At 42.7% G+C, this 23,656-nt stretch overlaps 1 protein-coding gene across 7 annotated transcripts in view; it reads right to left on the bottom strand.

Annotated features, from left to right (window-relative positions):
• The window catches only part of LOC116829365 (RCC1 and BTB domain-containing protein 2), an 87,111-nt gene that overhangs the window by 24,053 nt on the left and 39,402 nt on the right, over nt 1–23,656 (bottom strand). For all 7 annotated transcript variants that reach the window (XM_075061592.1, XM_075061595.1, XM_075061594.1 and 4 more), the window contains 4 exons: nt 17,997–18,104; nt 15,866–16,008; nt 14,043–14,233; nt 51–177 (listed from right to left, as the gene is read on the bottom strand). In XM_075061592.1, the coding sequence (XP_074917693.1) occupies nt 51–177; nt 14,043–14,233; nt 15,866–16,008; nt 17,997–18,104 (569 nt within the window). The remainder of the gene's footprint in view (nt 1–50; nt 178–14,042; nt 14,234–15,865; nt 16,009–17,996; nt 18,105–23,656) is intronic.

The raw sequence follows: 23,656 nt of genomic DNA on the forward strand, positions 1-23,656 counted from the left end.
CATTAAACAGTAGTACTCAGCATGAGTGAAGTGCTGATATTATTCCTTACCTAATTTTGAGAAGGACTTTATGAACATGAATATATTTTCCATCCACTAGAAACTTCAAGTCTGCAGTGTCAGGGTTGTCAAATTCCTTCTTCAGTGATTGGGCTACTGTTAGGTGGTCATCAGGTTCTAAGATAACAACAGTATTTAAGAGTTATTGATGAATAAATAACAATGTTCCATATCTCATGATTCCTGGCTTTAAGGCAGCATATCAAGGAAACCAATGCTGTTCATAAACACAACCTTCCACTCAAGACCGGTAACACAACAGTAATGTTAGAGCAGGGGTCGGCAACCTTTCAGAAGTGGTGTGCCAAATTCACTGTAATTTAAGGTTTTCTGTGCCTTAACATTTGTAGAAGGTCTCGCTCTGTCTATATTATATCAATAAACTATTGTTGTGTTTAAAGTAAACAAGGTTATAAAAATATTTAACAAGCTTCATTTAAAATAAAATTAAAATGCAGATCTTATCAATTTAGTGTGACCCTTCCCTGGGATCCTTGTCTGGGGTTCCAGCTACCAACCCCGCATCCGGTCTGGGGTTCCATTTAGTCAGCCAGCAGCGGGCTGGTGGCAGACTGAGCAGGGCCGCGGGGGCGCTGAGTGGCTCAGTCCGCTGCCAGTCTGGGGTGCCAGTAGCACTCAGCCTGCTGCCGGCCTGGGGTTCTGGCTGCCGGCCCCTTGCCAGTTGGGGTCCCAGCAGCTGGCCCCGCTCAGCTTCCTGCTGGCCTCGGTGAGCAGAACCCCAGGCTGGTAGCGGGCTGAGGGGGGCTGGCGGCTGGGACTCCGGCTGGCAATGGGCCAGCAACTGGAACCCCAGAGCAGCGCGTACTATCAAAAATCGGCTTGTGTGCCACCTTTGGCACGTATGCCGTAGGTTGCCGACCCCTGTGTTAGATTATGGACCTCTAGAACAGGGAGTAAAGGCTATGTTACTACAATTCCTACATGACTATCCACTCCAAACAAATACGTATCTCAACCTAAAAAGAGGTTCATCTAGTATATCTCAGATAAGTTTCACCATACCATAGGAATATTTCCTACCATCCAGAAAAAAACTCAACAGTCTTAGAAGTTTAATGTTACAATCGGTAGTACATATTACCAGTTACTTTTACTTGTTTAAAATATTATTTTATCAGAAAAATGTTTATTTTTCAAATTATTTATTATTTTTATGTACCAGCTACATAAAATCATATTGGGATCTGCTAAAAAAGAAAAAAATCACTGTTTTAAATACTTCCACTATGAGAGATGCCATTTCACATCAAGAGTAGCAAAACAAGTGAATACATCCATCCATAAGTGCAGGTGAAGTGTCCTCAATATAACAGCCTTACAGATAAACATTAACAATTCTATACAGCTATTGGAACAATGAGCTTGCTTCTGTGATTATATTTAAAGCATTGCATATATTAAATTCTGTATGTCTATGCATGTGTGTGTATATATATACACACACACACACACACACACACTACAGTCCTCTGTGATACCTCTGTGACAAGTCTATCATATAGCCTTGATATCCTCATCTGCTGTCTGTCCACAAATCCATTTCTCATGGACTAATTCTAATACTTCAGCCCTTCAGCAGCTTCAAATAGCCATTTAAAAAAAACCAACCCAAACAAAACTGTCATAAACATATTTCCTCCTCTTCCCAGGGATAGTAACAGCTTTTCTCTACATAAATGTCACAGATTTAAAGTCTGATATCTTGCAGCCTACAAGGCAAGTGGGAATTTTATATTTTTGGAAATGGGAGATACCCAGTTGCCCCAATGGGACCTAAAGACTTAACATTAGCTCTGGAAGGGCCTGAGACACAGGATTTGATATTATGATATTATTAGGACATTTTGATATCTAGAAGTAGTATTTTAGGTTATTTTTAAAGGATGTTATGGCAACCTCTGGATTTATACAGCTGGACTCAAGGTAACTAAGGCACCTGGATTTACAAGCAGAAAAATAAATAAAAAATTCCAAATGATGTTTTTAGAATAAAACATTTCTAAAATAGTTTTTCTGTAATGTGGCATATATATCATATGACAGTGTGATTAAAAGTTTTACTGGCTCTCATTTAGGATGGCCCGCATAGTTCACTCAGGTCTCTACTACTTGTGAGCAAATACCATCAGCTAAAACTCATACAAATAAAAACTTTACACTTCCTCACCTTTTCCTAGAATATATACCAGTAATATATGAAAAAATACAGTGTATACTTTCTTTGCAAGATTAAAATAAATAATTGCTCAACTTTTTACAGCTGGTATCTGCATATGTTTATTTTTGAAAAGAACTGACAAGCTAAAAGTAGATGTTTATAGGTAAAGGAAAACTCAAATGGTTTTAGAAGATTGAGTTTGAAATTTATATAACTTAGTGCATTAAGCAGATTTATCACAACATTTAAAAATACCACACACTTTGCCTGCTTTGCTGTTTCCTCATCAACTTAGTGAATAGGACAAAACACACCTTCACTGTTGTCTGATGTAACAAGTATATCCCCTTGGAAGGGCTGATGTTCAACTGATATGTTATAGATCAAAACAATGCCTGCAGCATTTTGTTGTGGAAGCCAGAACAACAGAGTTATTTGCAAATATAAATGTGTGTCATTAAAATATTACCTGCTGACCTCTATAGAATTGGTCAGCCAGAGGAAAAAAGGTAGGGTTAAGTTATGAAGCATTTTAAAGATAAAGTCAAGAATCTTGTATTTGATGCACAGGTGTAGAGGGAGTCAGTGGAAGGACATAAAGAGGGGGATGACGTGGTCACAGAAATGAGCCAGGGAAATTATTTTAGCAGCAGCATTTTGAAAAAGAGTTGAAGGGAGCAAGTTTGCAGTATTCAAAAGAGGAGCCTGCAATAGTCAAGATGTGAAATGATGTGGGCTCGGACAAGAGTTTAGTTGTGTGAGCAGAGGAAAAACCATGAAATGTCATGAAAGAAAAAGCAGCAAGCTTTAAGATGATCTGAATATGTGGGTCTAGGTGAGAGGGCTAAGCCAAAATTGACACTTAAGGTATATGCCCAAGTGAAAAGGACTGTGGTGTTGTCCACAATGATGGCAAAAGTGCAGATAGAAGAGAGATTGAAAAAAGATTAATAACTCAGTTTTGGACACGTTTCACTTAAGAGAATGACTGAACATCCAAAAAGATGTCAGAAAGACAGGCTAGGGAGATAATTCATCAGTAGAACTGAAGATCTGCATGTCATCACACAAAGATGGTAGTTAAAACCATGCTTGCAGTTAAGAACAGATAAAGATGGGAAGAAGAGAAAGAGACTAAGGACAGAGCTTTGAGGGTCACCCACAGATAGAGCATGGGGAGGGTAGGAGAATGACTCATCAAATGAGACTCTGAAAGAGTAATCAGAGAGGTAAAAGGAGAACTATGAGAGGACAGAACCACAAAAGTCAACAGAGGACAACATGTCAAGACGTAGGGAGCAGTTGATGGTGTCAAAAGCCACAGAGAGGTCAAGGAAGATAAAGGGCTGTTCTACACTAATGATATAAGTAGACCTAAGTCACACTACTTCAGTTATGTAAGTTACGTAACTGAAGTCGATGTAACTTAGGTTGACGTACAGCGGTGTCTACACTGCACTATGTCGAAGGAAGACGCTCTCCCACCGACTTACCTTCTGCCTCTTGGGGAGGTGGAGTACGGACATTGACAGGAGAGTGCACCATTGACTTAGCTTGACTTCATGAGACCCACTAAATCAATCGCAACAGTGCTGATTTAGCCAGAATTGTAGACAAACCCAAAGACAGAATACAATCCATGAGATTTGACCAGAAAGAGGTCATGAGAGACTTTAGTGAGAGTAGTTTCAGTGGAGTATAGAGGATGGAAGGCAGACTATAGATGGTCAAGATGGAAATTAAAAAACTCCAGACAGTGGTTGCAGAAAGCATGTTCAATTAGTGTGATGATGAATAGGAGAAGAGACACTGAGTATTAGCAGGGGAAGAGTCCAGAGTGGTTGTTTTTGTTTTTTTAAAATAGGGAAGACCAAAGTATATTTGTACTGGGAGAAAAAGGAACTGGATGAGAAAGAGAGGTTGAGGAGAACACCAAAAGAGGGAGTGAGAGCACAGCTGGGAAAGTTACAAGAGGAGAAGAGATGAGGTCACCTGGGCAGAAAGAGGGGTTGGAGGAGCAGGGCAACAGTGACAGAGGTGAGTGCATTATGGATATAGTGGAAAAAGTGGAGTGGAGAGATTCCTCTGTATCTTACTGATTTTTTTTCTTTGAAGATATCCCCAAGATTTTTTACTGAAAGTGAGCAGGAAACAGAAGGGTGGAGGTTTAAAGAAGGAGTCAAATGTGGTGAAAAAGTATTTGGGATTGTAAGTGCAAGACTCAATAAGAGGAGAAAGAAAGCTGTTTGGCTAAGAAGGTGGCAGAACTAAAAGAGGAAAAAAAGTGAACCTGTAGTGAAGAAAGTCAGTGTGACTGCAGGACTTTTGTCAGAGATACTCAGCAACAGGAGAACAAGAGTATAGAAAATAGCTATTTAGATATAAGGCAGGGCTGAGGGATGGTTGTGTCGTGTGTGCTGTACTTCCTGATATGAGTAAATTAAGGAGCCAAGCAAGATATTCTGGTAATTTCCAGAATGAAGACTATGATACACATGCCTGAAAAAGTCAGAGATTTTATATATAGACACAAAAACCTATTTTACATATATCTTAAAATATGGCCTCTCTCAAAAGAACTGCGGCATCTGTATTTAATAGTAATGTGGACACATGAGGTATTACAGCATAATGTAGTTTTCAACTATAAACTAATTTTACATCTAAACTTGGCCTTGATACTTCAAGGTAGAGGGCATGAGCATAAAAATTTAAAGCTAGCACATTAGGGAGAGTTTGTTTTCCTCTGAATTGTGATTGTGTAAAGACAAGTATCTTCTACAGTTCTGCAGACTACAAGACTATACAGTTACACTTTTTAAAAAAGTAACGCATACAAATATACTAAAATGTAATGTTCTCAATTAAAAAATAAGGTATTTTCACTGTCAATAAGTGCTTTCCCTGATCCATGTCAAATGTGCGCTAACTACTTATGCTAAACAATCTGTTTCACCTTGCATTTAGCTGTGATGCTCAGAGTATCTTTACCAGACCTGAAGAAGAGCCCTGTGCAGTTCGAAAGCTTGTCTCTCTCACCAGCGGAGGTTGGTCTAACAAAAGATGTTACCTCACCCATCTGGCCTCTCTAAATTCATTATTTAGGCAATGCTCTAATGAACACCTAAGGTTGCCCCCTTATGGTACAGGCTGTAAGACAAAGGTTATACACCTAGGTCTGTGCTTGATCAGCTCTGCTAGTAGGAATTAGATGCATCTTTCTGTAACATATCTATTCTCTCTAGGGCCACATCCCAGTGCTGAGAGGATGTACCCTTAAGTATGATACAGTCAGAGTTTAATATTTGTTCATAATTTACAAACACAAAAATCACAGAGCAAAGGATTCATTTTATGGTTTCTACCTTCTTGCATGCTTAAGAGCAATCAAGTGCATTGATATTCCCAGCAAATAAATTAAGACCTATTCAGAACACCCTCTCTGTGGTCAAACCCACTGTGGAGGTATTATGAAACCATTAAGCGTACTTAAATCATTGACTCCTGGGCATCATGTAGACTCCATACAACTAAGTTCTTGTCTATATTACAGATGCTACAGCAGCACAGCTATGGCACTGCAACTGTGCCACTGTATTGCTGTAGTGTAGATGCTTGCTACAGAGACGGAAAGGGTTTTTCCACCGCTGTAGTTAATCAACCCCTTTGACAGGCAATAGCTAAGGTGACAGTGAGATTATTTATCTGTACTTTGATTTCCTCAAGATGTTTTGTCCCTGTGGGTGCTCCACCATGGGATGAGCATGCTCCCATGTACTCTCGAATGGAGACTGTAAATCAATGTCCGTGGGCCCATGCCTGGGCAGAGCAGTTCTTCATGCTCCCATACAAGGGCATATAGGGAGCTGCAGACCTGCCATCACTCAGTTCCTTCTCAATTGCGAAACCAGAGGCTCCTCAGCAGAGAGGAAAGAGGGCAGGAGGTGGAGCACCCATAAGGACAAAACATCTTGAAAAACAGAAATTACTGTATAGGTAAGTAACCTCTCCCTTTCCCTCAAGTATATGTCCCCATGAATGCTTATATTATAGGAGAATCCCAAACTTAACGTGAAGGTGGGTGCTGATGAGGCAGATCCAAGACCGTTCAGAGGACCACATTATGTCAGCTCTGGAAGCAGGTAAGAAAGCGTAGTTCTTGGTAAGCATATGGACAGAGGACCAAATTGAAGTCCTGCAGATTTCAGCTATGGGAACATCTTTTAAGAGAGCTATAGATGTGGAGTGTGCTGTCACTCAATAAGGGGGATTTGAGCAATCTCACAGCATATTAGGATGCAAACCTGAGACTCACTTCGACAGTCTTTGCGTGGAAATGGGCTGTCCCTTCATTCTTTCTGCAAAAGATAAGGTGAGAGCCCTCCTGACAACTAGTGTTTGTAGGCTGGTTTCCTCCCTGGAGGCATGAGGCTTTGGATTGGACACTGGTAGATGGATCTCCTGATTAATATGTTATTCCAAAGAGATCATAGGGAGAAAGCAAGGATGGGGATGTAGTATACCTTATGTCTGTAGAAGATGATGGGTTTGCAATGAGAGCACCTAGTTTTCCCATTCGCCTAGCCGAACAATGGCTATAAGGAATGAAGTCTTGAGGAAGAGGTGAAGGAGAGAGCAGGTAGCCATTGGTTTGGAGGGAGATTTCCTCAGAACACTGAGAAACAAATTAAGGTCCCATTGGAGGGCTGGGTTCCATACAGGAAGAAGTACGTTGTGTAAGCCTTCAAGGAATCTGGTCATAGCAGGGTAAGCAAAAACTGAGACACTTTTGATGAGTGAGTGGAAGGCTGTGATACAGGCAAAATGTAGTCTGACTGAGCCCACTGAGAGACCTTGTGTCTTTAAATCCAACGGATAGTCAAGGATCTTGGAAAACAAAGCTTATGATGCCTGAGAAGAGTGAAGAGAACACCAGGAATGGAAGTGATTTCACTTTTGAAGGTAAGATCTGTGAGTAGTGGGTTTCTTACTAGATAGGAGAACTGACTGGACACTATCTGAACAGGTTAACTCCACACTTGCAAACCACACTCTTGGGTTCAAAGATGAGGGACTAGGATGGATGCAGGTCCCTGGTTTCCCCTCAGGAGGGATCTCCTGTCAAAGTAAAGAGGTGCTGCCACAGAGAGGTGAAGGAGGTCTGAGTGGCACTCTTGTTTTGGCCAAGTGTTATGAGGATAACCCTTACACTTTCTTGTCACAGTTGAGCAAGGTCTTAAGAATTAGAGGAAGAGGCAGGTAAGCACATAGCAGGGTATGGGGCTAATGTGTTATCAGGGCATATCCCAGTGAGTTGAGGCCATATCCTTTTTTGGGACAGAAAAGGCAACAGTTCATGTTGATTAGGGTAGCAAAGAGGTCTGCTTCTGGGAGACCCCATGTCAGATGACATGAAGACAGAATCGTTGAGCTCCCATTCATTGCCCTGACAGAAATTCCTGCTCAAGGAGTTTGCAGCTGTACTCTGGAGGCCTGGTAGACAGACTGCTGAGATTTCTATCTGATGGAAAATGCCTCAGTTCCAGAGTTTTAGCAATTCTACACATAAGGACTGGGATCTTGGTCCACCCTGGTGGTTGATTTAATACATTGTTGCCCTGTTGTCCAGCATTACCATGAAGGAAGTGTTGACAAGCATATCGAATGGCTCATAGCTCGAAGACGTTGATGTGGAATGTGGCCTCTTGTCTGGACCATTTGTCCTGGGCTGTGGCCCCTTGGAGGTGAGCCCCCAATCCCAAAAAGGGAGTATCTATTGTGTGGATATTTGAGAGGTGGGTAACATGAAAATGGGGTTCCCACACAGACTTTCCATCACCTGAGAGAGGCCAGAAGTACTGTGATGCATTTTGAGAGACTCTCTGTTTGGGGTGCACACAGTGTCTTCAGTCACATCTGAAGACACTGGAGGTGCAGTTTCACATGAAAAGTGACAAACAGCCAACATATGGCCCAGGAGTTGTAAGCAGGTCCTTGCGGTTATCTGCTGGCTCCACTGTATTGTAGAGATTAGACTGGACATAGTATGGAATCTCTCCATGGGCAGGTAGGCTCTGGCGGTTAGGGAGTCCACAGTAGCTCTGATGAAATCTATCCTCTTTTTTGCAGTGCAAATATTTGTAATAAAAATACTAATATAAAGTGAGCACTGTACACTTTGTATCCTGTGTTGAAATATGTATTTGAAAATGTAAAAAAAATCCAAAATATTTATAATAAAATTAAACTCGTATTCTATTCAGAGTAGCAGCTGTGTTAGTCTGTATCCGCAAAAAGAGCAGGAGTACTTGTGGCACTTTAGAGACTAACAAATTTATTTGAGCATAAGCATAAGCCCACTTCATTGGATGCATACTATTACTGTTTAACAGTGAGATTAAAACTGCAATTAACCACAGATATTTTTTTAAATCTCACAACTGTAATTATTTTTTTAAGAGTTTGACAACCCTATAAATAATGGCTTGGCATACTACTGTGCAGGGGTAACAAATTCTTCATTTTCCCCACCTCAGGGTCCTTGTATGTGTTCCTTGTATGAGGAACATTTCTCATTCAGCTCTAAAGGGTATGTGGATGGAGCATAACCTACACATGGACCACTTAGGCTGAAAGATCCAGGAAAAGGGAATGCAGTAGATATGTAGAGAGAGCTCCTGATTGATCCTCAACCTGCTCCTGCAATGCTGCCCTCTGCTAGTCCAGTGGAAGGCGGTGAGGGAGAGAGAAGGCAAACAGAGTCGTGTAAAGAACCTTTTTCACTGGGAGCAGGCTTGCCAATGTGGAGAGTCCTATCAGCCTAGGTCCATCTAAAGGGACAGAGAGAAGCTTCTTTCTGACCTGGCTTCTGTGAAGGCTAAATTCATGAGCCTGACAAGAAGTTCGGGTAGGGCTGGATGGGGGAACTATCTCCTAGTCCCTCTTACTATACCTCCAGGTCGCTACCTCCAGCCCTCAGGATCAGATGGAGCTCAGCAGTACCCTCCAGTAAACTCCACTGCCTACCAGGAGATTTTCAATGAATCTCTCTTTTCCCAAAAGAGAGAGGGGCCCAGACAGTAGTAGTACACGGGATTTGCTACCCCTGGGATCATTCCTGCTTCACATGGCAAGCATCTAACTCCAGAGGGCATCTTGTAGCCAATCCTTTTGAAGGCAGAAAAGACATTGGAGAGAGAGAAGACAGTTTACTAACTGGAAATCTGAGCACTAAAAATCTTTTTGAAGCTAACTGGTGGAGCTATCTGTTTATGCAGAAGAGGAGGACAACCCACTGCCTAGATTATTGGAGCTCCTCAAGCAGAAAATAGTTACAAAAGGTTGTCACATTTCTAATGCTGAAGCAGTCTAAGAGTGCTTCAGCACTATGAAAAATGTAGCCAGTGCTCCAAGTATACTTCAAAGCCCAAGACTCTGCTTGGGCTAGCTGTTTTTTTCCTGAAAAAAGTATGACTGAAAAAAAGCAGCAGAGAAAAAACTTAGTAGATATGATTGCCTGAGCCAAGGTGATTCCATACCCTGCACCAAAAACCCTTGGACAAAATGCTATGGTTGATCAACAGACTCATTTCCAAATGAAGGAAAATACTGAGATTGTAGGTTTAAAAGCAGAACACCAAGAAATCCCTTCAACCAAAGGGAGGTTCTGAACTGCCATACTGAAGTACATGACCCTAGAGGATGTTCAAGATACAATGAGGGGCATTTTTAGCATCCAACCAGGTACTCAAGGCACTGAAAACTTCTGGGATGGACTATCAATTATATTGCTCATTGCCAAGAGTAGCAGCTATAAGGCCTTTTTACCAGCCTTAGCATCACTAAGGCAAAGCCAAGAGGGAGGGGCGATCATGAGAAGTAGGCCTGACTGTGTCCTCTCTGATATCCTGGGGTATGTGTCTCTGAAAAACAGGAAGTCTATCTATATTTGACATCTGGTGTGTGTGTGTGTCAGAGTCCATGAGACTGCGGACTCTGCAAAAACACATCTGTATAATGTGACAAAGTTCCTCCTCCACCTTGGTGGGTCCTGCGCTTATTGGCGGATTTGTTCACCTCAGTGATCTTCTCTTCTTGTGGAACCCACAGTCTGAGTCAGCTCCTCCTGTGTCTGATCAGGAGTTGGGAGGTTTGGGGGGAACCCGGGCCCGCCCTCTACTCTGGGTTCCAGCCCAGGGCGCTGTGGAACGNAACAGCTGCATGACAGCTACAACTCCCTGGGCTACTTCCCCACGACCTCCTCCAAACACCTTCTTTATCCTCACCACAGGACCTTCCTCCTGGTGCCTGATAACGCTTGTCCTCCTCAATCCTCCAGCAGTACACTCTCTCACTCTCAGCTCCTTGCCTTCCTGCTCCCAGCTCCTCACACACGCTCCTTCTCCTCTGGCTCCTCTCTGCCTAACTGGAGTGAGCTCCTTTTTAAACCCAGGTGCCCTGATTGGCTGCAGGTGTTCTAATTAAAGTAGCTACCTCTACTGCCTTCTAGAAAGGTCTTAATTGGCTCTAGGTGCCTTGATTAACCTGGAGCAACTGCCATTTCGTTACCAGGGTACTAGGGATTTGTTTAGCCTGGGGTTAACATACCTGTTTCTCAGTACTTTACTGTAGCCATCTGGCCTTGCCTCATCACAATAACTAACTGCTTAAAAAGTACTTGCTTAATGTTTTTTCTTGTATTGACATGTTGTTGAGGTAACTGTAGCAGTTATTAACATAAAAGAAGCAGTGGAGGTGGGTCCTCCAGGCCTGCCTAGAAAGACTGCACTGAAGAGCAGAAGGCTGCCAGAGGGCTGAGCCACTGAAGACCTACTAGGCAAGGTCGACAACCGAAGAGGGCAGCAGGAGAAAAAAGATAGCAGTACCACGAGAGGTGAGCATCTCCCATCACAACTTGGTACGAGAAGTGGGGTCTTTTCAAACCAACCCCTAAAACAAGAGGACAATAGAGGAATTCATAAGCGTTCTAGCCCAGCAGCAGCACAGCTCTGCTGAAACTCAACTCCTGACTGAAGGGCAACAAGAGAACTCACAGCCACAGCAGTGCCCTAAGAAGCCTGGCCACTGCAGATGCTGAAGGAAAAAGGGTCAGATGGTCCCACTAAGGCAGAGGTCCACAAACTATGGGGCTCACCTTTGGGGGGGGCAGGCCAGCCCCCATGGGGGGTGGGAAGGGAGCACCACCTAGCTTTGTCCTTCCCCTAGCTCTGCTCCCGGCCTCGCCCTGCCCCCAACTATGGCCCCAGCCTCAACCTCTTTACATCTGTCCATGTCCTCCTCACCCCCTGAAGCCATACCCTGCTCCCAGCTCTTGGGAGGTGGGGAGCGCAGACAGGGTAAGGGGGGGCATGAACCTCAAAAGTTTGGGGACCACTGCACTAAGGGGATGCAGATACTGTGGAAAAGAGGGGCATGCAAGTTCAGTTTGCCCCTAGAGTAATAGAGACAATAGGGATTACTGGCAGGTGCTGAGTATTGAGACATCCAGGGTGGTCTGGGTTACACAGGACTTCTGCATTCAGATGCCACAGACTCCAATGGTAGTTAAAAAGACTGCTAAAACACAGCCTAAGGACAAGAAAAGTGAAGTCCCAGGGGTAGGGTGTTTGAAGTGTACGGAACTGGGGAACATAAAGAGGCATTGCCTGGGAAGATCTTTGACCTGTCAACAGAGGAAACCACACTATGGGGATGTGAGAGGCGGAAAACAGCAGACTTGGAGTATAGTAACCAGGGCCGGAGCTGGACACAGGGTTCACCCTCCTCTCAATTTAGCAGGGATTTGGTGATCCCTCCTTTAGCCATGGGACAGGAGAGCTTCGAAAGTGTGAAGTGCAGGAGGCAGCAGCCAAAAAAATCTCATGTAGAAAGAGAGCCCAACACTTGTGGGGAAAGGAAGCAAGGGCCTCAGGGTGAAGAAACGTAGGGTCCCAAGGATCTCAGGGTATATTTAGGGCAAGAATTTTATTAAGGAGATTGTGGAGCAGACATTCATTTTGCAGGAACAGCTGGAACCGCAACAGCAGCTAGCTAGGCGATAGTAGCAGCAACAAAACCTGTTACAAATCCTGCAGGAAAGAAGTGGCAACACTTAGAGGTACTGCGCAGACAAGAGGGATCTAGTGGGCTGGAGGCCTGGCTGAGAAGACGTTATGGTTCCGTACAGATGGGATATTTAAGACATTGTGCCCTTGGGTAACTGGGGGAAAAGACAGAGTTGCTGCGCCTAATTGCAGGAAGAGCCACAGAAACCCCTCCAGGCAAAGGATGGAAAAGGCTTAATTGATTTTGTTGTGGAGAGGTGGGCCATGTAGCAGGGCGGTTACCCCACTCCAGCCCTGAAAGGGTTAAAAGCCAACTCTTGGAGAGGGCTAGGGCTGGGAGACAACCAGAAAAGGCTGAGAGGCAGTCAATCAGGGCCAGGCTGGATCTTTCTCCAGAAGGTCTTTCTCCAGCCTTAGAGAGGGATGGACCTGGCTGCCTGAAAGAGGAAACGGGTACCTTGGACAGTGCAGTGCTGGGGTAGGGCAGGAGGAGCTGGGTGAGCTCCCACCTGGAAAATCCCCAGGCTGAGGCCTTGCTGTCCGGGCCGGAGGAGGTACTAGGGCTGTGGGGAGGCAGCCAAGAGAGGAAGAGGCAACAGGTCCAACCCCCTGGCCAATGAGAGCGACCACTTCAGACTGCAGTTTGCGTCTGAGGGAAGGGGCTAGATCAGAGATTGGCAACCTTTGGCACACAGCTTACCAGGGTAAGCATCCTGGCGGGCCGGGCCGGTTTGTTTACCTGCCACATCTGCAGGTTTGGCCGATCGCAGCTCCCACTGGCTGCAGTTCATCATCTCAGGCCAGTGGTAGCCGCGATCGGCCGAACCTGAGGACTCAGCAGGTAAACAAACTGCCCCAGCCCGCCAGGGTGCTTATCCTGGAGAGCCACATGCCAAAGGTCACCGATCCCTGGGCTAGGTGAAGACTGACAGTGGGTCACTAAGGCAAGGTGAGATTAGGGACTTGGGGTTCCCTGGGGAGGAGAGGATCCCAAGTGTGGGAGTACTGCTGCGGGGAGTACCCAGAAGGGGCACCATGGGCCGGGAGGCCTGAAAAATAGTGGTGGAGATTGATAATGAAAGACAAGTAATGACAGCAGGAGAGACACTGGCCAGCTGGAGGTGCTCTGGGGCTGGAATGAGCTAATTCCCGGCCTGACCAGCAGGAGTGCTCAACCTGTTACAGACAATATAAAAAGATTTTGCCCTTTGATTAGGTGGACACACTGCAGGAAGAGATGCAGGAGTCCCAAGAATGGGCAGGAGAAGTAGTTGTCTGATAGCACAAATGCATAGGAGGTGCATGCACCAGTGCTGGCACTAGAGACAGTGAATGAAATAACTGTGATCGTAGACACAAATCTTGCTGATATGTCAGTGCATATGGACATTCCCACAAGAGCCACAAGCTGACAGTAAAGAACCCACAAGGAGAACAGGTGAAGACTGTGAAATCTTTCTATGCAGAGAGGCCTGAGAGAGAGACCGTGATCAGCCAAGGCTGAGACTGCTACATGCACTCCAAGTAGATAGACCTGGGGAGAGAGACAATGAGAAACCAGAGCAAAGCCAACTAAAAGCTCCACAGGCTGTAGGTTAATTTTAAATTTTTAAACTGGAAAATACAACTAAAGTGTATTTTTCAAATGCATTTATCCTTTCTTATGCATCAAATTAAAAAAAAAAAAAGAAAAAAAAAAGATTAGGATGCAACAACAACAACAAACATGGTAAGCTCACCTACTGATAGGAGACGCCATGTCACAGCAGGAGTGGCAAAACAAGCAAACACATCATCTGTGCAGGCAAAGTGCGTAAGGTGTGGAAGAATCACAGACTGGCCACGGCACTGACCCCACATATACACATGGCCACCCTGGGTTTTAGCAGCAGAAGTGTGAACAGAATGGCAGGCTGCAATTTCTATAACTCTAAATTCACAAGCAAACAAAAACATGGGCATAAGGACAAAGTGCAGTGAGAAAGTTTACTCCCACATATCTACTTCTGTAGGCTTGCATGCATTTCAAGTTTTATAGGAATATATTCCCACCCTCCATCCATTCTCCTCCCCCCACAGATGACAAAATATTTCCATAGCATGCAAGACAACTGAAAATAAGGTTGTTCATTATTTGTACATGTACGACATCTAGTTACTCCTCTCAATTTTCACCCTGAAAACAGCAAATCAAATTTATCATAGAATATTTTACTATTTAATTAAAATCACATCAAAGTGCAACCATTACAATATTACACCTATTCTTAGCGTTACTTCTAACTAATATGTATGCACATGTAGTAAATTATTCTGTAGGCCATTTTTTAGAACATGTTCCAAATGAAGGACCTAGACCCAAGGAAAGCACTAATTAAAGAACATTACCCCCCTCACTTTAGCTATGTTAAGATGCTTCACTAACCCTAGAGGTTGATCTTCAGGTTTTCAAAACTCCCATCACATTAATTGTTACACAATCCACTGTTTTGCAGTATGAAGTACAACTTGTTTGATTAGTGGTGAAGTTGTGTATATATATATTTAAGACAAAATCTTGCAGCCCTTAGTGTGAGGTAACACTCCCATTGTCATAAAGAACACAGGATCTGGCCAACAACCAATGAAGGCAATATAATACTTTTTTATTAAAAGGTACTAAATATATTTGGACTGCATCAAAAATATTTTAAGCAAAAAATAAATACTGATGTTTGAAAAAAGCAACACATTAAGAGGAAATAACACCACACAAAAGTATATAGCAATTACCTCTTCTTTCTAGCAGTTGGAGACAGAAACAACTGTAAGAGTAGCACTATACTTTTTTAAAGTCTTTAATAGCAGAAAAACCAAAATGGTTTATTCAACAAGACCCTAATATAGTCTAGTAAGGAACACATACACATTTCCACTGATAGCCATAGAAATTATTCTGTTACTGATTATCAGGATCTAAGACTGAGAAATCTGAAATAGCTAAATTTTCAGGCAGAAATATAATTTTATTCCCTCTAGCCTTCGCCTTACTAATCTAGGACTATAAAAACATATAAGCAGTATTTAATGCAAGAGCTACAGGCAAATTGTAAAAATCCACTTTTATGACTTTTTCCACATTTTTTGTCTGATCAATTTTAACAATAAACTATTATTAATGTAGCAAATAAATTATAAAAAGATAAGCCTTGTTTTTGGTTGACTCAGTATAGTGAAGTGGCAGCACAGCACCAATGACAGCATACAATTAAAACTCATAAAATACTCTGAGAAGTAGGATGCAGCTGAAGGAGAGAGAGAGGTAGGAAACGGCCAGCCCCAGAATTTGTAGTCTCCCTTTCATATCTATTTATCATGGCAATGCACATATTTCTAGTGAGGTCAAATTTTAACTTACAGATGTAAATGTCAGCTAGCATTAGAATCTCTTCAGGTTTAGGTCTGTGAAATAACCATAGCTAGCAATTACAAGTGATTTCTATCAAAAAAAGTCACTGTGATTTTGCGCAGCACTTCCATGATTATTCTGATTAATACCTGAATATTATAGTGTAAATATTACCTGTCCTTATCAACAGTAACTGGTGCAGGGTAAGACTGGTTACTTTTATTGCCAGTGCCTAACTGACCATACGAATTGGCTCCCCATGCATACAGCTGACCTTCATCTGTTAGCACTAATGTATGTGCATAGCCACAGGCAACCTACAGTTAATAAAAAAAAAAATCTCATCTTACTTACCAGCAAATTAATTCAGACAAATAAATATATTTCCATATTGTTGATTCTATATCCAAGACGATAAACACATGGGTAGGGCACTACCAAATTCAGGGTCCATTTTGGTCAATTTCACGGTCATAGGATTTTAAAAATTGCAAATTCCATGATTTCAGCTATTTAAATCTGCAACTTCACAAGTGCTGTAACAGTAGGGGTCCTCACCCAAAAAGGAGTGGGGTGGGGGTGGGGGGTTTCAAGGTTAGTGTAGGGGAGGTTGCGGTACTGCTACTTGTGCACTGCTGCTGGCGATGGCATTGCTTTCAGAACTGGGCAGCTGCAGAGTGGCAGCTGCTGGCTGGGAGTCCAGCTTTGAAGGCAGAGCCACCACCAGCAGCAGCACAGAAGTAAGGATGGCATGGTATGATATTGTCATCCTTACTTCTGCGCTGCTGCCTGCAGAGCTGGGCCTTCAGTCAGCAGCTGCCACTCTCCGGCTGCCCAGCTCTGAAGGCAGCACAGAAGTAAGGGTGGCAATACTGCAACCCCCCTAAAATTACTTTGCAACCCCCCTGTAACTCTCTTTTCGGTCAGGACCCCCAGTTTGAGAAACCCTGGTCTCCCTGTGAAATCTGTATTGGACAGTGTAAAACCACACAAAAAAAACATATTTTACATGACCATGAACTTGGTAGGGCTCTACACACAGGCAATACAACTTACAAAAATAACAAACACAGATCACACCCTAATTGGGAACAGAAAGAGGGTGAGAGAAATGCATGTGAGAAAATCTGCTTATATTTTTAAAAAATTCACAAGCCAATAACCTTTTAAGAGCACAGTAAGAGTTAATGAAAAATGTACAAAAGAAGAAATAATAGAGGCACGTTGAAACACAAGTGGACCTCAGAAGCAGGTGAAGTGAGAGAGAACTAGGAGAACTTTACAAATTTTGCAGTAAAACTCATATCATGGCATAAATTAAAGTTTGAAACGATGGGCCTGAAGCTGTAAGCGCTTGCTATCAAGTATAGTGCTAACTACTGTAAATAGTCCAATTTAACTATAGTATTAAACACTATGGCTTCCATCCAGCTAAGAGCTTAAGACTTAAGTGTTTAAGCATGTGAATAGTCCCACTGACTTCTATAGGACTAGTTATGTGCTTACAGTTAAACATATACTTAAGTATACTTAAGTCCTTTGTTGAATCAAGGCCTATATCTAACTGTAAATACTTGGGACCTAAATCAGTACTTGTTATTAAAGCAACACTTTCTTAAAAGGAGAAAAAGATAATGGAGAGCAGGAAATAATATTTTTTCTTAATTATGCTACGGACCTCTTTCTCCATTAGCATCCCCTCCCAGCTAAGCTATCTCTTGTGAGAGATCTCACCTGTGAATGAGAATTGGATAGAAAGCTATATATTTTTATTTCAATTGATAAAAAATATCCATCCATTGTTACAATTAGGAACCAATCTTCAAAAGAATGCTTTCCTAAATCCCTCATAACCCTCCACTGACAGATTTCTCCAGCACTATCTCTTGTAAATTCATTTTCTTCTTCCTAGGAGGAGCCTTGGAGTGTGGCCTGGTAGTCAACAAACTTTGGCTTTGACAAACAAAAATAGATGTCAATGAAAGATGAGAGTGCCAATTACCTTTCAAGAGGAACTAAATATAGATTATAAAGATCCTTAAAATTCCTCAGATGAAATCCTGGCTCCACTGAAGCCAACAGCAAAACTTTGATTGACTTCAATTGGGCTACATTTTCACCCTTCTGTCTAGTGGAGGGGAAAGTTCATTTTTCAGATGTATATTTTCATTATTACGTTTAGGGCTTTAACCAAACCACTAACACCGTGTCTTCTTTGAGTGCAGAATATTCCCTTTAGAAGCTGCATTTGCCACATGCTATTTCTTCTGCTCATAAAGGGCTTGAAGTGACATAATAAACATACCCGCTGCACACGAATGCCTTGCAAAGCAGCTATTCTACAAGGCGTTGGCTGATTACCACTGCTGCCCAATCCAAGCTGGCCATTACCATTGTAACCCCAGACATAGACCTACAAAAGGAAGATTGAGATGTTAAAATTAGTTTACTATGTATTTTCTCCACTTCTCTTAAAAAAAATATCTATTTTATAGTGCTGTAATGTGCAATTCTCTGCAATGACACCTCCAAAGAAACTCTCTTCGTCTAGGGATTTATAAAAACATTTTTGCACATTATATGGCAGGTCGCACCCACAGCTCCTGTTGACAATATCACTATAAAGTACACTAAAATTCTACCCCTATGTATTCTGTTTGCCCAGTCCAAGTCTTCAAGGAATATATCGTTCAATACTTAGAATTTTTATTACATAGTGGACTACCAATAACTGTTCTGTTCCCTGGTATGCAAAGCAAATTCTGCTTCTAGTTTCCTTTGTCACAGAGCTCATCTCTCGATTAAAAATCGATCCCAAAAGAAAACAAACAAAAATATCTTGAAATGGAAGAAGCAGGTCTTAAACACACGTGATATAGTTTGAATAAACTATTAAGGATATTATTCTGAATACCTCAAAAAAGCATTTGGGAAACCATATTTCCCTACTCTGCCACCTCTTTAGTGGAAAAGTGTTCCATTCATGTTTTATACACCGAACTGCAGGTTTGATGAGTTTTCGCACATTAATAAACATTTTAAATGGCAACCAATTATGGAGAAAGAAAAAAGCATTGTCCCTATAGCATCTTTTTTAAAAGCCTTTTAGATATTTCCAGGCAAAGTGGAAAAGATCAAACGTGAATTAGAAACAAGAGTAAATCCTGCATAAATGGATGTGTAAGATTTTTTCAGTCTCTTTCACTGAGATCTAAACAAAAATTCCACAGGGGAAAATTACAGTTGCTCACTTGTAACAAGAGGTCTCAAAGATGGACTCTATGCATTTACGATCTTGGGTAGAATGCTTCATAGCCGTGCCTGTTGCACTTGCACTTGCCTCTTGCACCCCCTCCTTCCCCTCCTCTCATTTTTGTTCCTGAACTTTCTGAGGACAAGAGAGTGTGGTTTTCCAGCCAGCTCAGTTCCTGCACTGCCTCCTCAGATTCAAGAATATAATTAAGACTTCAAGGAAGACGTAAGGGGAACATGGAGTGAGAATGTGTAGAGTCCAGTTCTATGCACTGTACAATTCTCAAAGAACTCCACTTAAAGGTGAGCAGCCTTCATTTCTTTTTCAAGTACTCTGTACATCTTCCCACTCATGGGATAGTTTGATAAGCAATACCATTTACTGAGGACACAGCTGGGACACATAGTCTTAATTAAACAGTGTCTTGGGTACTGCCCTAACAATCTGTGCATCAGATCTGGATGCTAAATCAAGAGAAAGCAATGTTTAGTAAATGTGTGTATAGAACTCCCTGTTTCAGCTCTGCAGATTTCAATAATAGAAATATGTCTAAGTCATGCCAAAGAACCTGCCTTAGCCCTAGCGGAATGTGTACTAAACTTTACAGGAAAAGGGACAGAGGCTTTGTGGCTCTCCTTAATATACAGTCTAAACCATTAGGCAAGCATTGAGATGAAATAGCCTAGCCTTATCTATTCTCTCTGTAAGATATAAAGAGCTGTAGGGACTACCTAAAGAGAATGCCTCTGATCTTTTAGCATCTGGGATGTAGAGTTCTGACTCACTTAAATGCACAAGGTCTGGAAAGGATATTGGTAGACTAATTATTCACTTAAGATTGAAATCAGTTATTACGCTAGGAAGGAATTTAGAATGTGTGTGGAAGATCACTCTGTCCTTGTGGAACACTGTGAATGGTGGAGACACCATCAAGGTTGCAGTTTGCTTATACTTCTGGCAGCTCTTATTGCTATAACAAATACTGTCTTGATTGACAGGTGAAACAGTGAACACATTCATTGGTTCAAAGGATGCTCTCATAAAGTTGAATAAGGACTAGATTAAAATCCCATGATGGTGGGGGAGTTTCTTGTCTGGTGGACAGATGTTCACTGTACCCTTCATAAATCTCTTAACTGAGTCATGGATAAATTCAGTCTGCTGTCCACTGGAAGGCTGAAAGACTTTCAGCAAGGATACCAATAGGTCGAACAGCTTCTGGTGTAGCAAGTATTCAAGTATGGACTGAATTAATGCTGATGATGGAGATATGTTTTTATCTGATGCCCAAAAGACAATTCTTATTCACTGGAGGTCACAGCACTTATGAATAGATTGCTTTCTGGAGTTTAGTAGCATGCATTGCATGCCTGATGAACAAGCATTTCTCGACCATACTGTTAAAGTATAGTGCTCCAAATTAATCTTAGGTAGAAAGGAAAAGAGACATGGATATAAGCATCACCATGTGGAACCTGAACTTCCTGATGAACGAATTGAGTTGTCTCAAATCCAGGATGGGCTGCAAGTCCCCAATCCTTCTTCAGTATCAGAAAGTAGCTGGAATAAAATTCCTTGCCTTTGACTTCCTTTGGTAGCTCCTCAGTGGCCTGTGAACCTCTGATTTTTGTAGGCTCTCATAAGGGGGGGGTCCTTGAGCTGAGAGAGACGAGGAGGGATGGGTGGAGGGATGGAACCAAAACATATTAAGTAATCTTCTTACACTATTTTGAGGATCCACTTGCCCATAGTGATGGTTTCCTAGTAGTTAAAAGAGTGGAAGAGTCAGTCTCCAGAAGGTAGGCAGGGGTAGAAGGCCACACACCGCCTCCTCCACCTAAGCCCCTGCAGCGTTCCTGGAACCCCCCCCTCTAGAGCACTGGGAGTGACATTTAATACCTTTGTGATCTATTGTATTCAAATTCAATTGTTTGCGTGTTATTGTGAGCCAGGTATAGTACATATTTCCATGGGAAGGGTTAATCTATCTCCTCCAGGAACTGAGAGCAGTGGGCAGTGATCAGTCAATGCCACTCAGGTTGTAACGTCTCCAGAGAAGCACTCCCCCTCCCTGCCGGAGAGGTTTGCATAAACCAGTTGTGACGTTATCTGATTAAAGTATGACTGTGCAAACCATTGTTGCTACCACTGTTGTATAATGGCAGCGAATCTTATACAAAGTGTGACACATGGCCAGAAAGGGTTAAGCAGTTTGCAGGCTAAATAACCCAAAGCCAACCTTTAAAGTCACATTAGAAGAGTATGTGAATGGTAATTAGGCCCGTTCCATGGTAGACACCCTAGAACTTTGAAATGCAAACCTATATTGTTAGACATTAGAGGTGATACTAATTGTATGTGTGTACTCATATTTTGTTAAATGATAGGAACTGTCTGTTTACATGGCTATCTGTCACTACAGCTGTTGATTCAGAGATCAAAAGAGAATATTAACATTTAAATGAATCTTGGGTGAAATAATGTCATTGTCTATATGTCTCTTTAAAGTTTATCATAAACTGCTTAATAGATTAATTACTTTATGTTAATCCATGTAGTTAATTACCGGTGAGGTTTGGGAAACAGAAGGTTACATCAAAAGCCTATTGTTCACCCAGGACTGTATGGTCAAGGAGCTGCTAGAAAAAATGTATAAAAAGACCCCTGGGTCCTGATCCTTTTTATCTCAGATCTGCTTGATGCTTCTTGCAGGGGAAGCTTAAGCCCAAGATTGAGATCTCCAGTCCTAACCTGGAATCACCCTGAATATAAACATTGGACTATAACCTATGAACTAATTATGAAAGAACTCTTTGCAACTACAAAGCTCACCATCTCTGCTATGAATCTGAATCTCAAGAATTGTACTCATGTCTGTATGTATACTGATCTTCTAACCAGCACTCTCTCTCTTTTCTTTTTTAATAAATTTTGGTTTAGTTAATAAGAATTGGCTGTAAGCGTGTAGTTGGGTAAGATCTGGAATAGTCATTAACCTGGGAGGTAATGTTTCCGATCCTTTGGGATTGGTAGAACTTTTTTATATGATGAATAAGATTATCAGTAATCCTCATCATATCTGACCTGGTGTGATCAAATGGGACTGTCCTTAATGTTTCCTCTGAATACTGTGTGGGTGCCTCAGATTCCCCTATGCATTTCTTAAGTCTCCAGTGTGCATAAATGGCCAACACTCTGCATCATGGCAACAAATGGCTGGGGCTCTTCCCTCCTGCAAGAGAACAGTTAAAGGTGAACAAAGGGATCAGGTGACCTCCTGGCCCGGGAAAGAGACACAGGCCAGAAAGGAGGGGCTGGACGGGGTGGCAATTGGGAGCTGGCTGGGAACAGGAAGTGAGGGCAGACGGGGTTGTCTGCCTCGCTGGGCCCCAGAATGGACCCAGCTGAGGGGTCCTGTTCTCTGTACCTACAAGCTCTGTTTTAGACCGCGTTCCTGTCACCTAATAAACCTCTGTTTTACTGACTGGCTAAGAGTCATGTCTGTGAAGCTGGGGTGTGTGCAGGACCCTCTGGCTTCCCCAGGACCCCACCTGGATGGACTCACTGTGGGAAGCGCCTGGAGGGGCATATGCTGAATGGTCCAAGGAGAGACCCAGGAAGGTGAAGCTGGGTGAGATTCTTGCCCTGAAGACAGTCTGCTCCAACGGAGAGGAGGCTCCCCAAAGTCCTGACTAGCTTTGTGCGGAGCAGTTCCAGAGCATCGCCTGGGGCTCCGTGACACTTAGGTGGTATAAAAGCCTTCACTCTACATGCAGATTTCTGTACAGACCCAGGAAGGACCTGAGATGCTGGTTGCAGGTATATTGTAACATATTCCATATTGTTTGCTTTTGGGGGAACGATATTGTGGTTTCAAAGCAGAAAGAATAAATCAGGTCTCCTTTCTTAGTCCCAAAGTGGCAAGAGATTGTTTTAGAATGGTAGCCATGTTAGTCTGTATCAGCAAAAAGAATGAGGAGTAACACAAGAGATTGTGTTAGCCAAAATGCTAATAGGATAGCTGACAAGGATGGATCTCCCCTATCAGTATCCAAGAGGAATCAAGTTACTTTTTCAGTGTATGCAAACAAATACCTGAGCAGCAGGATTAATAAGACCTACTGATTTGAAGTAGAATTCTCTTGGTCATAAAGCCTATATCAGGGAAATAAGCTCTCTGCCTACCCTTACCAGGCACTTGGGGGAAGTACAGAGCATGGTGAATGCAGTATTTCCATCCAAAAATAGGGACACTGCGGCAGCTCTGGTATACTGCAAAAACTATGACATCCATCCTAGAATAGGAAATACCCAAGTAGGGTGTAAGACATCTGCTTGGGAGATGACAAAGGTAACTGTTGCCAGGAAGGAGGGGAGACTTTTTCCTGCAATCATTGATTGACTGATGGTCTGTAAAAGTGTAATAGACCCTGAGCAAGGTGGGAGAGGGAATTCTGTTCACCTTGACTCAGCCTGTGGGGAACATTAGGCCTCTCCCATAGGGTGGGGGGAACAATGCTCCTCCCCTTTCCTCCAGAGAAGCAGAGGTTAGGCTACTGAAGTCCCCAAGGCGGGGGGTGGGGAGGTAGCCTATGGGGAGGTGGGACAGAGAAAAGAATCTGGCAATGACAGAGGTTTGAAAAAAATCTCCCTCGCCTGACTGTTCTGCTGTGAAAAGTAGCACATGGTTGAGAGTTGCTTCAGAAAGAGCC

This window comes from Chelonoidis abingdonii, chromosome 1 (genome assembly GCF_003597395.2).
Source record: "Chelonoidis abingdonii isolate Lonesome George chromosome 1, CheloAbing_2.0, whole genome shotgun sequence".
NCBI classification, from domain to species: Eukaryota; Metazoa; Chordata; order Testudines; family Testudinidae; genus Chelonoidis; species Chelonoidis abingdonii.